This window comes from Notamacropus eugenii, chromosome 2, assembly GCF_028372415.1.
Source record: "Notamacropus eugenii isolate mMacEug1 chromosome 2, mMacEug1.pri_v2, whole genome shotgun sequence".
Classification (NCBI taxonomy): Eukaryota; Metazoa; Chordata; class Mammalia; order Diprotodontia; family Macropodidae; genus Notamacropus; species Notamacropus eugenii.
The window spans coordinates 92196172-92218066 of record NC_092873.1 but is presented as its reverse complement, the minus strand read 5'-3'; the positions used below and the strand labels follow the sequence as shown (position 1 = coordinate 92218066).

The following is a 21895-nucleotide window of genomic DNA, read 5'->3' as shown; positions in this document are numbered from 1 at the left end:
TTGTGATCTAGGGCTATTTGGAAAGATACTAATCATCAGTGTTACGGACTTGTGGATAGTGAGGCCAGTATGAGTGTCTAGAGCCGTGCTGCTTGGGTTCAACGATCTAGGGCCATGTGTTTCCAAGTATTGGGACCACAGTAGATATTTACAGGATATTGACCACATGGGATCTTTGCCCATGGCTGTGGTCATAGTTCTGCTTGAACTTGAAGCATTCTATGCCTTCTAGTCTGGAGATCTCCCTGTGAGCCCCCAGCAATCTCCCCATCCATGCTGAACAGAGGGGGTGAAGACATCCAGAGCCAACATGCCATGATAGTAAGTGGTCACATGGAAATTCCTGTAAAGGTGGGTACATACTAGGATCCCAGGAGTCTTACCTCCCAGAACCTGTCTTTTCCTTTTCCTATTTCATTCAGGCACTAATACACATGTACATACAGTTAGGAAGACAGTGCAGGATTAGTTTGTTTGGTGAGATAAAGGGTTCACACTGGGTTGGTGTAGGGTGAGGGCCCTGGGTGGAATAAGGAAGGCACAAAGGGTGAGGAGATAAAAATGGGGTTCGGTGAATGGTGAAAGGTCCCTGGCTCACCCCCACAGTGGGTGAGCCCGTAGAGCAGGTAGCCTCGGTGACAGAAACACTGGAAGCTTCCTGGGGTGTTGACACAGATGTGGTCACAGGTTCGGTCAAAGGAGCACTCATCAATATCTAGAGGCAAGATTGGGAATAGTCGAATGGTGTTCCCCAGGGACTGAAGCCCCTTAACCTGTGCTCTGGCATCTAGACCCCATCCCCACCTCTGCCCCCTGGCAGGACAGACTCAGGAGGTTGTGAAATGACAGGACTCAGACACAACCCTGAGAGGGAGTCCATGTCCTAGATTTTGGAGAAGGGGAAGAGGAACGATAAGCGGCACCAGAAGGTGAGGTCTGAGGAACTCAAGGGGTTCAGGTCCTAAGGGACCAGAGAAGAAGGAAGGGGATGCCATGTCACTGGTTATTATAGTGTCTACCTGGTCTTGGATGCCCACCTTCCCTCTTCTACCTCTCTGTCCTTCATCCCCACAGTCCCTGTCCTAACCTGGTTCCCTTCACTTCTCCGCCCAAGCTCATACTCACCCTGGCAGCTCCTCTCATTGATGAGCAGCTTGTAGCCTTTCTTGCAGCTGCATTCGAAGCTGCCAACCGTGTTTCTACATATGTGGTCACAGCCCCCATTGTTCAGGCGGCACTCATCTATGTCTGAGTTGGAGGGATTTTAAAGATTAAAAACAGGGAAAAGCAAAGAAATGAATAAGGAAAGACCTAGAAGATTGAGAGACAGAAAAAAAAACCCCAACAACAAACACACAGTAACAAAGTAGAATCATAGCGAGTCAGAGGACCTGGGACGAGCTCTGGGCCTACCCTTCTCACTCCTCTTTCTTCCTCCTCCCTCTTATTCTTAGGGAGTCTGTACTTGAAAGACTCCTCCTCTTCCCTGGGGCTGAGTTCCTAGATGAGGAGTGGGGGATAGGGGAGAAGATGGCCATGAAGCTCTCAGAGAGGTTAGAACCTCAAGAGAAAAAAGGGCAGGGGACAAAGCCTAATTGGAGAAGGGAACTGGGGCCCATTTAGCCTCATCTTTCATGCTCCCTCCCTACCCATGAAGGCAGATGAGAGGGGAAATAGGGAACTTCTTCCTTCGTCCCTTGGCAGTGTCAGTGTGAAAAACCCTGAGGAGGAGAGGTACCTGGGTAAGGGACACTATAGTGGGAGTTGAGAGGTAGGTGGCTTAGAAAGCTCAGAGGGAGGAGAAACTGGGAAAGGGGCCAGATTGGGAGGGAGAGATAGAGGGAAGCCCTTGATAGGTAAGTGAGGGGTGATTGGAGGCCAAGCAGGGGGACCAGGCTGGGAGGGTTCTGGAGAGAATCAGGCCTGAGGCAGCTTTCAGCACTAACTTGGAGAAGGGGGAGCAGGGGTTGCTTCCTTCCCGAGGTCAAGTTCCTGGAGTTGGTGACAGACAGGACCCAGGCTACTCACCTCTCAGTTGGGAGGGCAGAAGGGAGTGCAGAGGGCAGACTTCTACTCTGCTCTTAACATACCTGTCAAAAGTCCTCCCAAGCCGGAAGCCCCCTAACCCTGGCTGTCTGACCTGTGTTGCCCCACCCCTCCCCCTTCTAGGGCAGCTGTTCCACAGAGAGACACAATGAACAAGGCCAAAAAGCTCACAGCAGCCCCCACTCTACTTTCCTGGGAAAAGGAAGGGATGAAGGGAAGGCGGAATAGGACAAATGATGATGGCTCTGTGCTTTCAATATGACTCTTTCTCCCCCATGGAATTGGCTGTTAGAGGGGTGGAGATGAAGGGGAATGGGAGACAACTGTGCAATAAAAAATGTGGGTAATGCTCCCCCCTCCCTAGATTTGTAAGGGGAGCAAGGCACCGGAGCACAGTTGGGATAAACTACCTGCCTCCCCTCTTCGCCTTGCCTCCTCTTTCCCCTTGTCTTTGCTTTCCAGACTAGGAGTAGGCCAGTTATTACTGGCACAATTCCTTAACAAGGTAGGGGGAAAAGGGAAAGGTTGGTGAAGGATGTAGGGCAAAGAGGAGAGAGAGAAGGGATGGGATTAGGAAGTGGGTAGAATGGAGAGGGCACTAAAGAGGCTAGAAATAGACTGTATTACTGTACCCCTTGGACTGAGCTGAGAAATGTGGATAAAAGAACTAGACCTATAAAAAATAGAGAGGCAGCGTGGCATAGTTTAAAAAAGATAAGGGCTGGACTGGAAGTTGGGAGACCTGGACTCTGATCCTTGTTCTAGTGGCAGACTACTAATGAACTATGTGACCCCTGCAAATCAACTCTCTAGTACTTAGTTGTTGTTTTATATACATACATATGCATATATATGAAATTTAATTGAAATAAATAAATAATTAAAATAAACTAAATTTAATTTAAATTTATACATATATATATTTCAATCCACAAAAATCTTGCCTTTAATCCCTGCCATTCAACCTCCCTGCCTCCACTGAGAACCAGGACTTGGTTTCTTAGTCTGAAAAATGAGGGGTTTTGAGAAGACAATCTCTTAAGTTCTCTTCTAGTTCCTAAATACCATAATTCTGTGATGGTGTGAGGAAGAGTTGGGGGTGGAGTGAGCAGGAGTATTTGCTAAGAAGGATTTTTGACACATGTGTTAAAAGTCCACCCTCTCTTCTACTCTCCCCACCCCCAAATGGGAGGTGAGTAGCCTAGGTCCTGTCCATTACCAGCTCTCTGAAGTTAGAGGGTCCTCCACGGGCATAGGCTTGGGAGACTTGGTCCCAGCGGCTATGGGCCTTGGACACCATAACTGGGAGGAAGTAACCCCTGGCTCGTGGTCCCCTCCCCCTCCCCGACCTGTGTCCTTACTGAGGGTTTCCTTACCTTTGCAGGTCTTTCTGTCGGGCTGTAGCATGAAGCCCACAGGGCAGCTGCAGTGGACACCAGTGGCTGCGTCATGGCACTTGCTGTCACATCCACCATTGTTGACAGCACATGTCTCTGTTTTGGGGGGGAGTTGGGAAGGAGGGAAAAGAATGTTATTGACCAGGAGGGGCCAGGCCCCTAAACTCAAGGTCAGTGAAGGTAATAGAGGTCTGGAATCTGAGGCCTCAGCCCAATCAGTGCCCTTACTCAGTCTTAGGAGAAGTCTTGGAGTCCAGGCTCCATCCCCCTCTCCTTCCCCCCTGCAAGTGCAGCCAAGCAGTCAGCTTCCCTGCCCCCAACTTGATTGAAACAAGGTGGACAGCAGTGAGGCAGGTACAAGCCAGAGCTGTCAAGCAGGAATGTGCTGAAGGGGGGTGGGAGGAGTGTAAAGGGGGAAAAAGTCAAATAGGGATGGGGGGAGCTAGAGCAGGTCTGTCTCTCAGCAACAAAGATGAGTAGATAGGGCTCTCCTTCCCATCCTCCATCCCCTTCTTTTAAGACTGGTGGGGGTGGGGTAGGGGAGAGAGTTTAACTGAGGGTATGGGGGAGGGGCAGGTCTAGGCTCCGACTCTTAAAGGACTGGGCCCAGTATCCTCAAATTCTTAGCCTGGCAAGGAATTGCCAGAGGTCACTGAGTCTATTTCTCTCCATCTTGAACTACCCTAGGCTGAAAAGTGCCTATTCATCTTTAGAGGAGACACCACAACATCTCATGGCTCCAGTACTTTCCACCCCCAGGCATCTGAAAATGCATCTCATCTAACCTAAAGCCCTCCCAGTTTAGGCCTATTTCCTTTTGTGTTATCTTGGATGGAATTGAGCCAGATGCTCTTGAGCTCCTAAAGGCACTTTCCTCATTTCATCAGCAGGGACGTCTGTAAGGTTTTGGGGAGGATGGATTTGGGAGAGAAATAGTGCAGAGGGGAGGGAACATCTTAGGGATATGGGATGAAAGAGATAGTCACAGAGCTAAGAGGACATTATTGGAGACCTAATAAAAACCATTACTTTTAAACTATCTTCTTTCTGTTACCTCTACCCTGACTCTATAGATCTTCCAGTCTTGGAAGGAATCAGTATCTGTATCTGGGAAAAGGGAGAGAGGGTTGGAGCTGGTTCCCCCTTTCCTGAAGCCTGAACAAGGGGAAATAGATTTAAATGGCAACAGAAGAGATTCAGATTAGATGTAGGGAAAACTGCCCTTTATAACCATGCAAGGCACTGAAAATAGGTGGCCCAGTGAGGTTGTGGGCTTTTCTCAAACCTGAGACTCTCCTTTAAAATGAGAAGTCCTTAGGTTTGAGCTTTAGGGGACCCCAGTGGCAGCAACTGAAGCTTGGGAGCCAAGACATAGATGAGATGAACTCTAAGGGCTGCTGCCAGCTTGCATAATCTTTGACCCACAAGTTCCAGCCCTACCCTTATTACTATGGGTCCAGGAACAGGACCAGGATTCAGAATGTCCCAGGAATACCTCGCTTCTGTGGCTCTTCTCAGAGCTCCCTGACACATCCCATCCCCTCCTTGCACATGAAGCCTGGACCATGACAAAGGGATGTTATTTTATTCAGATGAGTTACAGTGTTTTATCCACCTTGCCTCCTCCCTCTTCCTACCTCCTAGATTCTAGAGTTTTGTTCCATTTTATTTCTCCTTCACTGTCCGCAAAGGAGAAGTAGGATCTTAATGGATGCAGGACTGCTTTGGGGTATCCTTTATCCCATTCCCAGACTCAGACTCTCTCAGATTTCTCCAAACCAATGTGGAGATTTTGAGAACTTTGAGACTGAACCCTGAAATCTTTCCCAAACCCCAGCTTGATGTAGGAGCCAATGTTTTGAAAGTGGGGCTGAGACCAAGAGCTTCAAGTGAGGGGAATAGGAACATTATTTCAACCACCTGCTTAGGGACCTAAGGACAAAGTGATACACTAGGGGCAGAAGGTAGACAACACTGCTGAGAAATAAATGCCTCTAAAATGGTCCAGAAAGCCAAGCACTAGCTACTGTAATTAGAGCAAGTAGAGCAAGGCAGCCATCTCCAGGTGAGTAAAATTGTACCAGGGGCAGGTCAGGAGAATTGAAGTCTCTTGTCCATGGACTCTCCAGTTCACCAGCCCTTGGCTTCTTGATAAAGCACTGGGGGGTTCTAGAGGGCTGGGGGCCTAGGAGAGTGGAACTAGGGGGACCAGGGGCCTGAGAAGCAAGTACCGTTGGGGGAGGATGCCTTCTGACTATCAGCATACCCCTCCCTGGTTACATAGAGAAGTATGTAGGGTGGAGCTGACTGTACCTTTAGCAATATAAGTGTAGGAAAAGATAAGAAATGACAGTTATGTCTGAGGGACAGTTAGGAACTCAAAGGAAAAGTAGGTGAGGGAGGCATTAGGGGTACAGGGAGGAAGAAGGAACAGATTAGGAGGGAGGGAGAAGAGCAGAGGAAATAAAGAATAAGGACGAGCAAGATCGACAGCTCTTGGGGGACCCAGGATTCCTGCCACCCAGGTTCCCTCCTGTCCCCTCAGCAGGGCTGATTGCCCAGGTTGCCAGGGTGAGCCTGGTTGGTAGGCTGGGGCCCAGCCAGGCCTAAGTGGGGGCAGACCTGGTGGGGCATGCAGTTAGTGGGAGCCCCCAGCGGGTTAGCCCCTCCCTGAGCAAGCGAGCGAGCGAGTGAGTGAGCGAGCGTGGGAGCATGGAGAGAGCAGATATATTTACCATTAGAAACGGCCTGGGGGGGGATGTGCTGCTCTAGCCGCCTCTCCCCTGTTTGACATTGTAAAAAAGCTGTTTAGATGATAGACAGGAGATACCTAGCTCCTGCCCCGTGGACTGGAGCCAGCAGAGCCCCAAATAATGAACCTTGGGATTCTTATAGCCACTTTATTTCCAGAGCCTTCTTGCTTTCTGGCATCTTATTTTCCTAACTACACCACATGGGGCTAGGTTCACCCTCCCCATGTTATAGTTAAGAAATTCAGAGAGTTAGGCCATTTATCTAAGGTCGCACATCACATTGATGGTAAAGATACAGACTAAACTCCCATTTTCCAAATCCTAGTTAAATGGACTTTACTTGTCTCTGAGACTAATTGTCTCAGTCTTCCTAAATAGATTAAGAACCCTATCATCCCCAAACATTCTTCAGAAGGCTCCTTCCACTAATAAACTTGGAATAGGGAGAATGTGGAGAGCAGGAGGAAGACAGAAAATTAACTCTCTAGGGGGAGGGGAGAGGTGTTGGAAAAGGGACCAGATTGCAGTTCTGGGGACAATCACATTCTCTTTTGGTTGTGAGATAGGAGAGCAGAAAAGGATATGGGAATTAGAATGGAACCCAAGCTAAACAGGCATCAACTATGTAGCATCCTTGTTTAAAAAAAAAAAAAAGCAAGCATGACTCAGATATCTGAATAAAAAGAAACGAGTCGACTTCCCTGCGAGACTTAAGGCTGGCCCAGATTGTGACCAAGAATCTGTTCTGAGCTTCAAGATTTAGGAGGACTATAGGGACATGTGGGAGAGGGGCAGAGAGCCCCAGGGAGTATTGGAAGGTGGGGGAAGGGAAGAATCCAGTCTGAAAAAGTGAAGACTCTACAAATAAGAAAAAGTCTTCATTAATGAAGATGAAGACATAGAGAAAAAATGTAGTGGCAGGGATTTAAAGTTTAAACAAGGAAGAATCATGAGGGATGTTAGTCCTTTGAACAGGTGACTAAGGGAAGTTGTACAAAAAAAACCTTTGGAGATCTTTGAGTACAAAAGGACCCTTTGTTCTTGGAGTCTATGAAAGGGGCTGCACTGCCTAGGGTACAAAGGCTGGATCTCTGGGGTTAGGGGGCTGTTGATATTGAATGTTACACGAGGTACACATCATTAGGAGGCGCGGGCATCAGTCTAAGACATTCCACCTCCTTTCTAGCTGTGTGATCTTGGGTGAAAACACTTCAGTCTCTGGAGCTTTAGAAATAATATTGGTTGTGGGGAAAGTGCCTTGTAAATTTGGAAGTGCTAGAGAAATGGGAATTGATTATTAGGATTCCTGCCATTTCATTAACCATGGTGGCTGTTCTGAAATGCCCATCAATGAAAACAATGAAAATGTGAAAGGAGAGAAGTGAAAAAAAAAAAGGGGTGGGGGTTTGACTAGTTCAGTTAACAACCATATTCTCTTGTATTTCTCTTGGCCATAACAGCTCCCATGTATCTTGGGATTCCAACCCTGCCCACACTCAGCCCAGCAGAGCCCTGTTAAACTGAATCAAAGGAATCTCTAAGTCAAAGTCCTTTTTGATCCCTCACCTCTCGGAAATGACTGCCTTTCCCCTCTCCTCCCTCACCTCCCTGGGAAATTGGTTTGTCTTCCTGACACAGATTAAATTAAATGCTTATCCATTAAATCCTTTAAATCAAATCCATTAAATACTTAATGAACTGAATCGTATGGGATTGAATTAACTTGACCCTGTGACTTGAGAGACAGTGTGTAGGGCTCAGGAACTAAGGAAATAGGGTCAAGGTATAGATAAGCAAAAACTAAGGAAACAGAGGCCTGGGACTGAGGAGGTGAGGGCCTAGAGATGTTGAGGAAGGGAAGGGTCATAAGGTGAAAGAAAGCTGAGAGAATACCATTCTCAAGTCATGAAGGAAAAGAGGAGAGAGAGAAAGAGTGGATGCCATGGGAAGATGCCAGAAAGAAAGTGAGCACAAGGAAAGAAGGAAGTGACATAAAGAAGAGGGTTTAAGTCTCTAGAGCCAAAAGAATTCCAACCATTTGCCCATCTTTTCCATGCCCTTCTTCCTATAGGTGAGAAAGGTAGGTGCCTGACTGCTTTATCTCTTTCTCCCATCACCTCAGTGTGCATAGAGGATTGTGTCGGGTCTTACTCAATTTCGTCAGTTACTGTCAGGGATTGGCTAAACCCAAGAGTCTTCTCTGGTTTGAGCCCTCACTTAAGGTCAAGCAGCTCCTTTTCTGTGGTTCTCCTTCTCCAGCCAAGATGGTGGGCTGTGCCCCGCCCTTTCCCCTTTCATCTCAGAGCAGTCAAAGTTTCTGATGTTTCTTATGCCAGGGCTGTTGAACTAGGACACCTTCCCCCAACTCAAACTGCATCTGTCCCCAGGGTTGCCCATTTGGTACTACTGTCATTATTTGAGCTCCCTGCCTCTATCTCTTGCCTAGTGCATATCTGCCACTCTGTTCCCATGCTTCTTTCTCCCAGAGTTTTACCCACCAATGCATGTCTTTCCATCAGTGTGTAGCACAAACTTGACATGGCAGCCACATTTGGGTCCTTGTTCTGTGTCATCACATGTATGCTGGCAGCCACCATTGCCATAGTTACATGTCACTGTGAATTGGGGAGAGAGAGAGCGAGGTTCTGAGTGGTTAAGTTCTCCCTAAGTACTACCCCCTAAATTAAGAACACTGACCCAGCTTGGTTTGTGGCTCCTTTTCAGAGTCCCCTGGCCCTTCCCTTCCCCATATTTCTTTACCCCACTGTTCTCTTCTTCCCCCTGACCCTGCCCTCTGAGCTCCTCTCTCCATCCCTTTTGGTTTTTTCCCTTCCTTTTTCTAGCACTCCAACTTACATTTGCAGTCTCGCTGGTTCTTGGTAAGCTCAAAACCTGGGCGGCATTCACAAGCAATACCTCCCTTGGGTGTTTCACGGCATATATGGGCACAACCATGGTTCTTGTTCATGCAGTTCATTCCTTCTAAAGGGGAAGAAGAGTATACGAGCTGGGCACAGGGAATCAGGGAACTGCTTGGAAAACAGGCCTTGGTGATCAGGAAGACCCAAATTAAGGGTCTAAGCCCTCCTCCAACTTTATCTTAGAGAGGGGTGGCTAACCATTCATCTGAGAGGCCTTTCCTTATTCCTAGCACATGCCCATGGGCACCAAAGTGCACGACAGGCACCAGTTGGCAAAATAAACCTCGATTAACTATCTATTCATTCAAATTATGTAGCATTGCCTGTTTATTCCTCTTTCCAAAATATCCCAGTCTGTTCAGCCTTCTATTCAGTCAACCAGGAAATGCCTACTCACTCAAAGTGAGACTGCTATAAGACCTTAGCCTGAAAGGGCCAGGGTCTCCCATTGCATCCTGGGCTATCTCCTGTCATTCTGATTAATATCAGGCCATTGGACCCAGATGGCTCAGGAGAAAAAAGTGAAGTTGGTGACCTTGCACAGCCCTCCCTCACTCAAATCAAAGTCAACTGCAAGTCATGTCATCATCTTGATGTCATGGTCCTCTTCAAGAACGAAGGACACACACACAACAACAGCTAAACATCTACCTATTGATTTACACACAGTAGATGCAGAATTATAGGACTTTGTCCATACCTTCAAGGAATAATCTACTTAGGGAGATAAAACATACATAGGAAAGTTAGCTGACACCATAAGGTCAAGTGTAAAATGTGTCCAATGAATGGGATGGATAGTAAATGCTAGAGTTCAAAAGATGTGAAGTCACTATGAGCTGTATAATACACAGCCCCTTCTCTTGTTCTTTGTTACTTACATGGGAGGTACACACTGTTCAGTGTTGGTAGTTAAGGGATCTGTGGTGGAGGTTTAGCTCCCTCTGCTACTACCCCAAGGCCTGCATAGCCTCGGGTCTAACCCACAGCATGGAAGGTCTTCAGGTGCTAGGCTGAGCACAAGGCATAAGGGACGGAATACTGAATCCTCTGAGGGAGACAGCAGCCAGGGCAAACCTAGGTATCTAGAGTTATAACCTACCCAGATACCCAGGGCACCCCCATTGATTCCCCAACCCCATACTGCCCACAATCCCACTTAGCTCATACCTACTCCAACCTTATATTTATTCACAAACCTATGCTGACTACCATCTCATACTCACCCTACCCCATCACTGACTTCAGTCCTATAACCGCATAGAGTTTATACATAACCCTACACAGCTAAGCAGCCAGGTGCTCCAGTGTCAAGAAAGACCTGAGTTCAAATGCAGCCACAGACACTTACTGGGCAAGTCATTTCACCTCTTTTTGTCTCAGTTTCTACATCTGTAAAATGGGAATAATAACAGCACCACCTCCCAGGTTTGTTGCAAAGATCAAATGAAATAATTTGAAAGTATGTAGCTCAGTGTCTGGCATGTAGTGTGTATTTGTCCTTCATTGCCGAAGAAGACCGTGCCATCAAAGAAATAATGACATGACTTACACTTGACTTTGTTCTGAGTGAGGGAGGGCTGTGCAGGTCATCAGCCTCACTTCTCCTCCAGAGACATCTGAATCCAGTGACCAGATATTTATCAGGATGACGGGAGACGACCCAGGATGAGGCAATTGGGGTCAAGTGACTTGCCCAAGGTCACACAGCTAGTGAGTGTCAAGTGTCTGAGGTGAGACTTGAACTCAGGTCCTCCTGACTCCTGCACTGGTGCTCTATCCACTGCACTACCTAGCTGCCCTCCTGGCATGTAGTATGTGCTACATAAATGTTAACTAGTATTGTTATTATTACCCCTACTCCATACCAGTTTCTAGTCCTATACTAACTAGATGAGTGAGATCACACGGCACATATACTCATCTCCGCCCTTCCCCAACATCAATTCTACCCTGACTCCTGTGGGACTACCTTCTTTTGTAACCTAGAGTGACCCTGTGGAACATAGACCTCATGGAACCTTGGGCATAGTGAAGGCAATGGAGGAGAGTGGAGTCACATGTCTGAGTTGGTAGAGAATGAGAAGAGTCTGCAGGTAATAGAAATAAGGGCTTGGGGAGGCTGGGGAAAGGAAATGATCACTTTCCGCCTCTGGGGACTGACCTTCCGGTCGCTGGATACAGGTGTGCTGGTTGTCACTGAGGAAAAAACCATCTCGACAGAGGCATTCATAACTGCCCATCATGTTGACACAGCTCTGCTGACAGCCCCCATTGCCCTCAGCACACTCATCCAGATCTGCAGATCAAAAAAAATAAAAAAAGGTTAACAAAGCTTTGGGGACCAGCTACCACCTGGGGAAGTGAGGTAGGGTAAGTAAGTAGCCCCTGAGGATAGAAGGATACAACAATTCGATGGTCCCTCCCAACCTCCTCTCCATTCCCCCACCCCTGCCCTGAGATGGGGGTCCTGGCCACAGGAGAAAAGTGTGGAAGGGGCTTTAGTGAGCACAGTCCATCCCTCTCATTTTACAGGGGAGGAAAATGAGGTCCAGAGGAGTTCAGTGTCCCAATGTTCCAAGTGACAGACAAGATGGCAAGCAACAGAACCACAAGTCAAACCCAGTTCTTCTGACTCCAAATTGAGTGTCTTTCCCACTACACCATAAGGTGTTGTCCTTAATAACTGGAGCAAGTCTCCTCCCCCTCCCCCAACCCCAGTTCAGCACACACCATTGCCTACCCTGCTTAGCATGGAAATATAAACCAGAAGGAGGGTAAAGCTCAAGACCAGGGAAGTGGGGAGAGGGAGTCTCCTGATGGGTCCCACATAGATGGTATGTAATACCCTTCTGCCCAGACCTAGAAAAGTAAGCTGGAAGAGGAGTTAGTGAAACAGGGAATCTCAGGAGATGGAGAATGAAGCAAAAAAGTTCTTTACTAAAAAGGAAATAAATTTAGTGAGGGTCTTATGGCTGTGAAATCAGAGCAGAGGGAGGAGAAAGGCAGTCCAAGTCCCAGGCTCTCTGTGGGGCAGTGACCATTTCTCTGGACAGGCCAGAGATACTCTTTCTCTCTTCCCCTTCCCATCATTCCCACTCCCCCCTCCTGCCACCCCCAGCCTGGGCTTACTGCCATGCTCCCCAGCCTCTCCTATTTTGGTTTAACAAAACAAAGTTTAGCAGTCTGGGAGGGAGGGATGGAGGAAGATAGTGAAACAGCCAGGCTACACCCTGGGCTCCAGGGGACTGAGAGAGGGCAGAGAGGTTCTCACCCCAAATTTACACCCCTCACACCTTTGAGTCAAGCTTGATGGCCATCAGCTACCCAACTCCTGGGCTCTTTCAAATCTTTTCAGGCCTTATAGTGCATCTCCCAAACCCTGCTCACCAGTGCAATTCCCAGCAGCATCATGGGCCTCTCTTTGTTCAGCTGGATCCAAGAGGAAAAGGCCGTTCCTCTGAGGACCCTCGGATGCCTTTCCTTCCCCTCTGCTGACTATCCCTGCTACAGACACTGGCAGAGGAAGCTGACCTAGATCCTCTTAGTTCTTAGGCTTGAGATCACCTACAAGGAAAGTTCAGGACACCTCCTCCTCTTCCTCTATTCCTGTCCTCATCTCTCTTTATACCTCTGTCCCTGTTCAGGTCCTTTCCCATCCCTTTTTCCTTTCTCTTTGACTTTCTTCTCTCTCTTTGACTGCTCTTGTTTCAGCTCTGACTCTACCTTCATTCACTGCTGCTGTTCAGGGCTCTGACCCATTTCTTGATAGGACAGCTAAGCCTCTAGGGAGGTGAGAGGTATCAAGAGAAGTCAGGAGCCCCAGATGGCCAGCCCTTAAGGCAGCTTTCTTGTCTGATTGGTGTGGCTTTTAGAGTCTCCCACCCACCAGTTGCCCAAATCAGAATGCCAGGAGCTCTGTAACATAAGAGCAGGAGGCATCTTAGTAATGACAGAGCAGACCAAGGTAGGAGCCTTGGGCAGACTGGAGTCTAGGCTTAGGTGACTGAGGTGGAGTTATGAAGGTAAGAGTATGAAGGCACCAGCTGAATATAGGTGATAGAGTGGAACTACAGTAGAGGAGCTTTGGCTTGTACCTTGTACCCAGAGTGAGAAGGCTTTCCTTAGCTAATGTTGTCAATAATAGTCAATTTGGGAAGGTTGGAGGTGGAGTGAGGTACAGCTTGGTCCATATGCTGTTAAGGGGTTAGATCACCCCTTTACCCCTCTCCTCATGGTGCCATGGCTCCTAATGTCCTCTCTACTTGGCCCTGGGACTAGTAATAAATTAGGAGCAGCTAGTTGGTTCATTGGATAGAATGTTGGACGTGAAGTTTGGGAAGACTCGAATTCACATCCTGCCTTAGACATTTATTAGCTGTGTGACTCTACACAAATCACTCAGCCTTAGCATCTTTATCTGTAAAATGAGGATAATAATAGTATTTCCTTCAAGTGGTTATTGTGGGGATTAACTGAGATTAATTAATTAATTAATTAATATGTGAATTGCCATGTAAACCATAAAGGCCTATACAAATGCTAGTTATTGCTGGGTTCCATCCCAAATGCTTTCCTATTCCATTCCTTTGTTTTTACACCTGAGGTGAAACTGGGCAGAGATCACTGTCTTGTTCTGCCTTGCCATTCCCACAATAATTTCCCTATCAAATATCCTAGATCTACATAGAAGGAGACCTGAAGTTCAGGATGCTCAGGGGCTTCTGAACACCAAGCACCAAGGCTCCAGCTGTTCGGTCCTCTTACCCTCTTCTCCATCAGACCTCCTTACCTCATGTAGAGGCAGGCAAGCAGACCAGATTGGGGTGGTGACAGAAATGAGGTGAGGGAAAAATGTGTGTGTATGTGTGCGTGTGTGCGTGTGTGTGTGCATGCATGTGTGTGTGTGTGTGCATTTTGTATGGATTTCCTCAAAGATAGTTCTCTGTCTGATTGTGTTCTTTGGCACAGAATGAAAGTAGCATGTTGTTCCTCACTCCTAGATGTACCTCAAGGTGCCTAAATTTAGGGTATTTTCCATCAGTGCCCCTGGAATTTTTTCTATAAATATGCAAGATGAATTCACCCCAGGCCCTTAGATAGAGATATTAGTCATGGCAAGAAGCTCTGCAGAAAGGAGAATTTTTACTGTGACACTTCCCTGCCTGAGAAATCCTTGTCCTCTTCAGTCCCCCTGCTCACCCAGACAGTTATGTCCATCGTGTGCCAGGTGGAAGCCATCGTAGCAGGTGCATCGGTAGTTACCAGGGATGTTAACACATTCATGTACACAGCCAGCGTTGTCATCCCGCTCACATTCATCCACATCTGAGGGAGAAGAAAGGCTAAGACCATGGTCAGGCTCCACCCATCCACCGATTCCACTATCAAACACCCATATCTTTCTGGATTCCTTCTCTCTGTGCACAAAATCTGGAGCCTGAGATAGAAGTTCTCACGACCAGAGGATGGCAGGTCTTTCCCCTCCAAGTTGAGGACTGTGCATGATTCCCCATCATCCCACTGGCTGACTCTCCCCAGCCTCACCTTTGCAGTGTTTTCCATCTCCACTATAGCCAGACTTGCAGATGCATTTATAGGAACGGGGAGTGTTCTGGCAAATGGCATCAATGTGGCAATTGTCAGTGCCTTCCACACATTCATCCACATCTGTTAAAGGAGAGGAGGTGAAGGTCAAGTGGGATCTCTGCCATCATCCATCCCCCCAGAGGAGTTTTCTCACTGCACACTCCTCTGGGGTGGGTTCTCTCATCTTTAGAACATCGACTGTGGACACTTCAGAGGCTGTTCACTCACTCGTATGTACTTATTTCCTGCCTAGGGCCAGACTTGGTATAAATCCAGAGAATAGAAGGATTTCAGGGGCCCAGGAAGTTCTCCCTCCCCAAAAGTACCCCTTTCACCCATTCCCAGATCCTAGAATTTCACAGTTAGATATTTGTTTCTTTGCCTCAAGTCTTGATCCTTGGTTAAACAGCAAATACCTCTAGTGTGGAAAACATTGAGCTATCAATGAATGAATCTTAGTATGAATGAATTTACTGTATCCTTTCCTGAAAGAAGGTTTTAACAGGAAGAATGAAGGAGAAAGCAAGAAGTTTGAAAATGGAATGTCATTAATAGCGTAACAAAACTTAGGCTGATAGGAACTGATAATCCTCCCCAATTCCAGCCCCCCACCATTGCCCTCCACCCCATGCTACAGGCAGCTCATGTTCCTCTAGGACCAACAGCTCTTCCAAGCTCCCTAGCCCCAGCCCATCTTTATCCTAAAGCTAAGATGGCTGGAGGTGCACAAGGCTCTGAAGGAAGAGATATAAAGATCTAGAACCAGAAGTGGACAAGGCAAAGGGTCTGGGAAGAGCGTCTCCTCTGGGAGTGAGGCCTCAGACCACTGGCATTAGGAGCCCTTCCCAAAGAGACCCCAACCCATAAAATAATTTAAGGACTGGATAAAATGGCTTTCTTAGATGTCTCTGAGTATAAGCAACCTCAAAGGTAATCGATGTAAAATATGTCTTCTATGTCAGTGGTCTGAGATTTTATGCATTGGGGATCTCCAGAGGCAAAAACAGATCTGTATCCAGATATAGCTAGAGTTATATCTTTCTGTCTATAGCTTTTCATCTTGCTGAGGTACATACGGTTCAGAGAGGACAAGGGACTTAACAAAGCCAGGAAGCATCAATCAACCAATCAAGCATCGGAGGCAGGATTTCAGTCTACGAGTTTCTGATCTCAGTTCTTACATTCTGTTCCCTATAGCATCTTACCTTCTTAAATAAAACAGAAACTAGGAAATTATAATTTACTAGGAAAACTTATTTAAGAAAGAGGATGCTGTGATAAGTATAAAGAGAAGTGTCCATTACAGTGTCCAGAGAAAGGTGCTATTTCTACTTTATACTTTTAAAGTTTACTCTGATTTTACTTTAAATAAAATGAGATATTTGTAAAGCATTTAGCACAGTGCTGGTATGTAGTAGGTGCTTAATAAATGCTTATTCCTTCCCTTCTATACTTTACCTCTTTATAGAAAGAATTGGTTTATAACTTCCTAGCATAGTCCATATCCAGGAGGGGATATTCCAATCTCTTCAGAGCTCTATAAAACTCTCAATGAAAAGACCAGACTGTGGTAATTCCCCAAAGACCAGCACCCATGAGACTACGTCTCAAACAGCCCAACCAGCCCCTTCTTTGTTACTGCAAGAGCCCATTTAGGAGAGGGGAGAAACTTGGCAGTGGGAACAGGAGATCAAGGGGTCCCAGGTAAGGAAAAGGAAATTAAGGTAGTGTGGGGAAGGGCTTTTCCTGTGCTTCTTCTTCCCCTACTAATTTCATCCCAATTTAACCACTTACCTGGCTCAGTGAATGACTCCAGGAGCTGAGTTCTGCCTATCTATCTACTTTTTTCCCTACTTCTATTTCAGCACCACAGTGATGGTAGTCAGTCTTCATTCTCAATGAACATTTATTAAGCTTGTTGTTTCAGCCTGAGGAGCCCCTATCCCAACTCAGGATGGGAGAAAAACGAATGAAAATGGGAAACAAGACCAAGAGGGACTAGTCCATTGCTTTGGAGACACAGCAGACATTTAATAGATGTTTGTTAAATTGAATTGATTATTACAAATATCAGAAGCAGAGAGGATAAAATATTCTCTTATACGTTCACTTGTCTTTAGGATGGGCTTATGTTCCGCTAGGACCAGTGGGCAGGTGTCTGTCAAAGGGGATAGTATAAAAAAGAGAAATGAGTTTTGTGTCAGTAGACCTGAGTTTTAATCCTGATTTTGCCTTTTACTAGCTTTTGTGACTCTGGGCAAATTGCTTCACTTTTTTGAGCCTCAGTTTCCTCATCTGCAAGTTGAGGATAGGGCAGCTAGATGGTACAGTGCACAGAAGGCTGGACCTGGAGTCAGGAAGACTCATCTTCCTGAGTCCAAGTCTGGCCTCAGACATTTAGTGTGAAGCCATCACTTAACCCTGTTTACCTCAGTTTCCTCATCTGTAAAATGAGCTGGAGAAGGAAATGGCAAACCACTCTAGTATCTTTGCCAAGAAAACCCCAGATGAAGAGTCAGATAGGACTGAAATGACTCAACCACAACAGCAAAGGTGGGAATAAAACCTACATTTCCCACCCATAGGGTTGTTGTGAGGAACAATAGATATAAGGTATGGATATAATTTTGGAAACCTTATCGTACTACATAAATGTCAGCTATTATTAATCTATGAACTAATAATCTCCCCTTTCCCCTTCCAAATCTGTAGCTACTTATTTGCTCATTAAATCAAATCCAACCCCCTCAGTCAAGCCTTCAGTTATTCCTTGCCTCCCACTCTCAACATTTCATGGACCCCTTTTCTAATGAATTCCCTCCATGGAGTCACTTCCTAGCAGAAGAGACTTAAAGCTGGAAGAGCCCTTAGAAGTCTTTGAGTTCAACTACTTTATTTTTTACAAGTGAGGAAACTGGAACTCAGTTGGATTGCTCAGGGAGACAGAGTAAGTGTTTGAGTCACGATTTGAACTTGGCTTTTCCTGACTCCAAGTCTATCCACTGAAAGACTTACTTGCTTTTTTGGCAGAATTTGCTGTATCCTTCCCCTCATCATCCCCTGCCCTTCCCCCATCCCTGGCACGCCACTTATTTCTTTTTTAGAGCTTTTACATTATTCCCTATCCTGAAATGTCTCTTTTCTCCTTTCTGCCAATCTTCTCATTCCTACTCTTTCTTTAGAGTTTGGTTGAAAACTAGGCCTACTTAGAAGCAGCTAGTGGCACAGCAGATAGAAAGCTGGGCCTGGAGTCAAGAAAGACTTGAGTTCAAATCTGGCCTCAGACAATTACTCACTGTGTAACTCATGGCAAGTTGCTTAATCTCTGTTTGGCTTAGTTTCCTCAGCTGTAAAATGGGATCTACCTTACAGGGCTGTAGTGAAGCTCAAATGAAATGCTGTTTGTAAAAAGTGTTTAGTACAGTACCTGGCACATAGTAGGTCCTTCCAAAACTCAGATTGACCCAACCTACCGTGGGGCTATTTTTTTTTTATTTCCCTCCTTTTTTCTGTGTTACCTCAGCATTTATGGATTCAATTGACGGTATTCTCATTTATACTTATTGAAATTTTGCTTTGTAAATGTTAAGTCATCTCATGATGTCTTGGTTTTGCCAAAGTTGCTATACTAGATGCCCCCTATAACATCCTTCGCTGGTTCTTGGCAAAACTAGAAATATGGCAAAGTTCATCTTTTGACTCTTGAAGAAACTTTGTTCCAGCACTCAAACACTCAAACACAGCCCATACTGCCTATCTCAAATTCTTATGTGTCTTCCTCTAACTCTTCCTATCCCCACATCTCACAAATTGCTACCTTGGATCTCTCCCCTTGGATATGTACTTTGTTTTCCCACCTCTCTAATGCATTTATCAGGCAGCTTGGTGGCACAGTGGATAGAGCACTGGGCTTGGAATCAGGAAGACTTATCTTTACAAATTCAAATCCAGCCTCTCACACTTATTGGTTGGGTGACCCTGGGCAAGTCCCTTAACCCTGCTTGCCTCAGTTTCCTCATCTGTAAAATGATCTAGAGAAAGAAATGGCAAAACACTCCAGCATCTTTGCCAAGAAAACCCCAAATGGAGTCACAGAGAGTCAGACACATCTGAATGGCTGCAACAGCAACTAATGCATTTATCATGTAATATTGGGCATTACAGTTAAATGTCCTTGTGTCTTATCTCCTCACTAGACTGTGAGTTCCATGGGGCTAATCTAAATTCTTTATCTCTCCCAGCAACAAACACTACTCTTTAGACACAGTAAGCACTTATGGAATTGGTTTGACATATGGTGGGTGGGTTGGGGCAATTTCATGCCTTACTTAGAATTCTGGGACACCTTGAGAGAGGAACGTCCTGCCAAGGACATATTAAGTGCCTATGGTTTTTTTTGTTTGTTCGTTTGTTTTTGTTTAACCCCACAGTGGAAATTCCAAGTGAGGTAAGAAGAGTGTCCAGCAGCACTGTAGCACCATTAGGGAGATAGCTTTGAGCTGGGTTGTTTTTTAGTGTCCCTCAGATCACACTATACAAGCAGCTGCCTTTTCAGCCTATGTGCAAATCATTCCCTGACACCACTCTACCTGACATGGGGCTCTGCACACATGAGTGCTAAACACACACTGACTAATAGACTGGTCCCCCTTTTTCTGATTCAGAGGGAGCCTTCTCTCTAAACCTGAAGATCTCATTTCCATCCAAGTTCAGGGAGCAGGGGGAGGGAAAGCAGTAACAAAGACAGCAGACTATCCTTCTTCTAAAAAACATGGCAGAACCCCCAAATTCTCAAAGGAAACTTAGGCATTAGCTCATCCAGCCTCTTTGCTTTATAAACAGATAAACAGGTTCAGAGATGAAATGCTTGCCCAGGGTCACACATATAGCATCCCAGATTTAACTTCTCCCCTTTTCTCTTCTACATCGTCTTCCTACCTTGCTTTTCCCTAGCTTGACCCTCATGCTATTAAGAATGTTCAATATACTTAACATCCTTCAAAACCTTTCAGCAGCTCCCCAGGGGCTACTGAATAAACTCCAGACTCTTTTTGCCTCATATTTAATGATCCTCATGATCTGGATTAAATCTCTCTTCATGCCCTATGCTCCAACCAAACTGGACCACTTCACAGTCTCTGAACACATTTACTACTTTCATTTCTTCATGGTTTTGTTCACAATGTTCCGTGTACCTGGAATGCCCTCCTATCCCCTTCTTCTATCTTTCCTAGTTGAAATTGGAAGATCATACATTGATAGAACATTAGAGCTAGAAAGAGACCTTAGAGATCAAGTATCCTCATTTTACAGATAAAGAAAGTGAGGCTTAAGAATGACTTACTCAGGGGTCACAGAGGCAACAAGAGAAAGAACCAGGATTCAAACCTAGGCCTTCAGGCTCCATATTTAGTGCTTTCCTTTTTATACCATACTACCCACCTACCTTCAAGGCACAGCCAAAATGTTTCTCCCTCCATGGAACTGTCCCTTCATCCCACAGCCAGAGATATACGTTGTGTCTCTCAAGCATTTTCAGATTCCTCTTTGTATTGTATATATTTGTCTATGTTGCCTCATGTCTCTACTTCTTACCCTAACCCCATCTGCACTAGACCATGAGCTTCTTGAATGTAAGAAATGTGTCTTATTCATGGGATTAATCTTTGAATTCTCATCTGTTCCCTTCACCAGGGCTTGCACTGTAGTAGGTACTCAGTATCTCTTGAAATGAATTGTACTACTCCTGTACTCACTTGCTTCAGAGAGCTTTGCTTTTAGTTGTGGGACCACTGATCTCAGATCTTACAGGTAAAGATGGTATTCCCTCCCTCCTGTCCAGACTCTCTTTTTTGGGTGGTCAGAACCAAACTTCCCTCTTTGGGGATCCCCTCTATATTCCCCTCTTCAATAACCCCTCCTCCCCCCGAATACTAAAGCATTCTGGATAATTCCAAAGCTGTAGTTGGTCCAGAAAGAGTAAGCAAGATAAAAGGGAGGGAAGACCGAGTCAAGCTCATTGGCTTGGGGAGGGAGGTTGTGGGGGACAGTGGGCTAGGAAAGGGACCCTGATCTGTTCTCCAAAGGACTCTAGGAGCCACCAGACAAGCTGAAAGCGACAACTTCAGAGTTTCTGTGGTTTTTCCAATCTGATTTCCATCCCTCAGCTCAGGCTCCATAATGTAAATAAATCATTTGTCTAAGTAAGGGAAAGAACTCCTGGGGGTGGCATTTTGTGGATTCCTTCTTGAAAAATATACTTGACATTCAGTCAGCCAGGCTCTCTAGGAAGAAACCCTGCCTTTTATTATAACTGAAGCTGGAAGCCATCCAGGCCCAGGGATCTCCTAAATACTCCATCAAGTGGGTATTCCTATCCTCCCATCAATCAATCAATCAGCAAACATTTATTAAACATCTATTCTGTGCCAAACATTGAGGTAGGTGCTGGAGCTACAAAGACAAAAATGAAACAATCCTTGACTTTAAAGAGTTTATATTCTACCAGGGGAAATAATACATACTAACACACAAAACATATAAGAAATAAACATGAGGTAATTTTTTTGGGGGGTGGAGCATTTGAAGCTGGGAGGATCAAGAAAGGCCCTATATAGGAGACAGTTCTTGAACTGAGCTTTGAGGGAAGTTAGAATTTCTGAGAAGTGAGAAGGAGGAAAGGCTATGTATTCCAGGCATAGGGGATAGATGGCATGTGTAAAGGCATAGGAACAGGATATTTTGTGTTTAGGAACAGCAAGAAGACTAGGTTGGCTGGAATGTAGTGTGTAAAAAAGGCAGTGATGTATGATAAATCTGAAAAAGTAGGCTGTATCCAGGTTGCAAAGGTTTTACTTGCTAAACAGAGGATTTGTATTTGATTCTAAAAGGAGCTCAACCTGTGATTTTTCTTTCTCTTTTCCTTCCTTCCTTCCTTCCTTCCTTCCTTCCTTCCTTCCAACTATATTTCAGTATAATTGATTTCTTTTGTAATCCTATATACTTGATTTTGTGCATTTAAAAATATTCTGAGAGGGGTCCATGAGTTTTACCATACAGGGTCCATAAAACTAGGTAGGTTAACCCCCCACCTTTGCCCCTTCTAGAGGCAATAGAATGTCCTGATCTCCTCTCCTGGAGGTCTTTTATCTCAGCCATTCATTCTAAGGTATTGGGTAGTACAGGAGGA

General features: G+C 45.7%; 1 protein-coding gene and 1 long non-coding RNA gene across 6 annotated transcripts in view; one reads left to right on the top strand and one right to left on the bottom strand.

Moving 5' to 3' along the window:
* The window catches only part of LOC140525991 (uncharacterized), a 75403-nt gene that overhangs the window by 30242 nt on the left and 23266 nt on the right, over positions 1–21895 (top strand). The window lies entirely within an intron of this gene.
* The window catches only part of SCUBE3 (signal peptide, CUB domain and EGF like domain containing 3), a 53408-nt gene that overhangs the window by 13132 nt on the left and 18381 nt on the right, over positions 1–21895 (bottom strand). Inside the window, exons 2-10 of one of the 4 annotated variants that reach the window (XM_072641839.1) lie at positions 14665–14787; positions 14320–14445; positions 11282–11416; positions 9053–9178; positions 8695–8811; positions 6179–6226; positions 3423–3539; positions 1126–1248; positions 599–715 (exon numbers count right to left, since the gene is read on the bottom strand). In XM_072641839.1, the coding sequence (XP_072497940.1) occupies positions 599–715; positions 1126–1248; positions 3423–3539; positions 6179–6226; positions 8695–8811; positions 9053–9178; positions 11282–11416; positions 14320–14445; positions 14665–14787 (1032 nt within the window). The remainder of the gene's footprint in view (positions 1–598; positions 716–1125; positions 1249–3422; positions 3540–6178; positions 6227–8694; positions 8812–9052; positions 9179–11281; positions 11417–14319; positions 14446–14664; positions 14788–21895) is intronic. The other 3 variants (XM_072641840.1, XM_072641841.1, XM_072641842.1) reach the window with 3 other exon arrangements.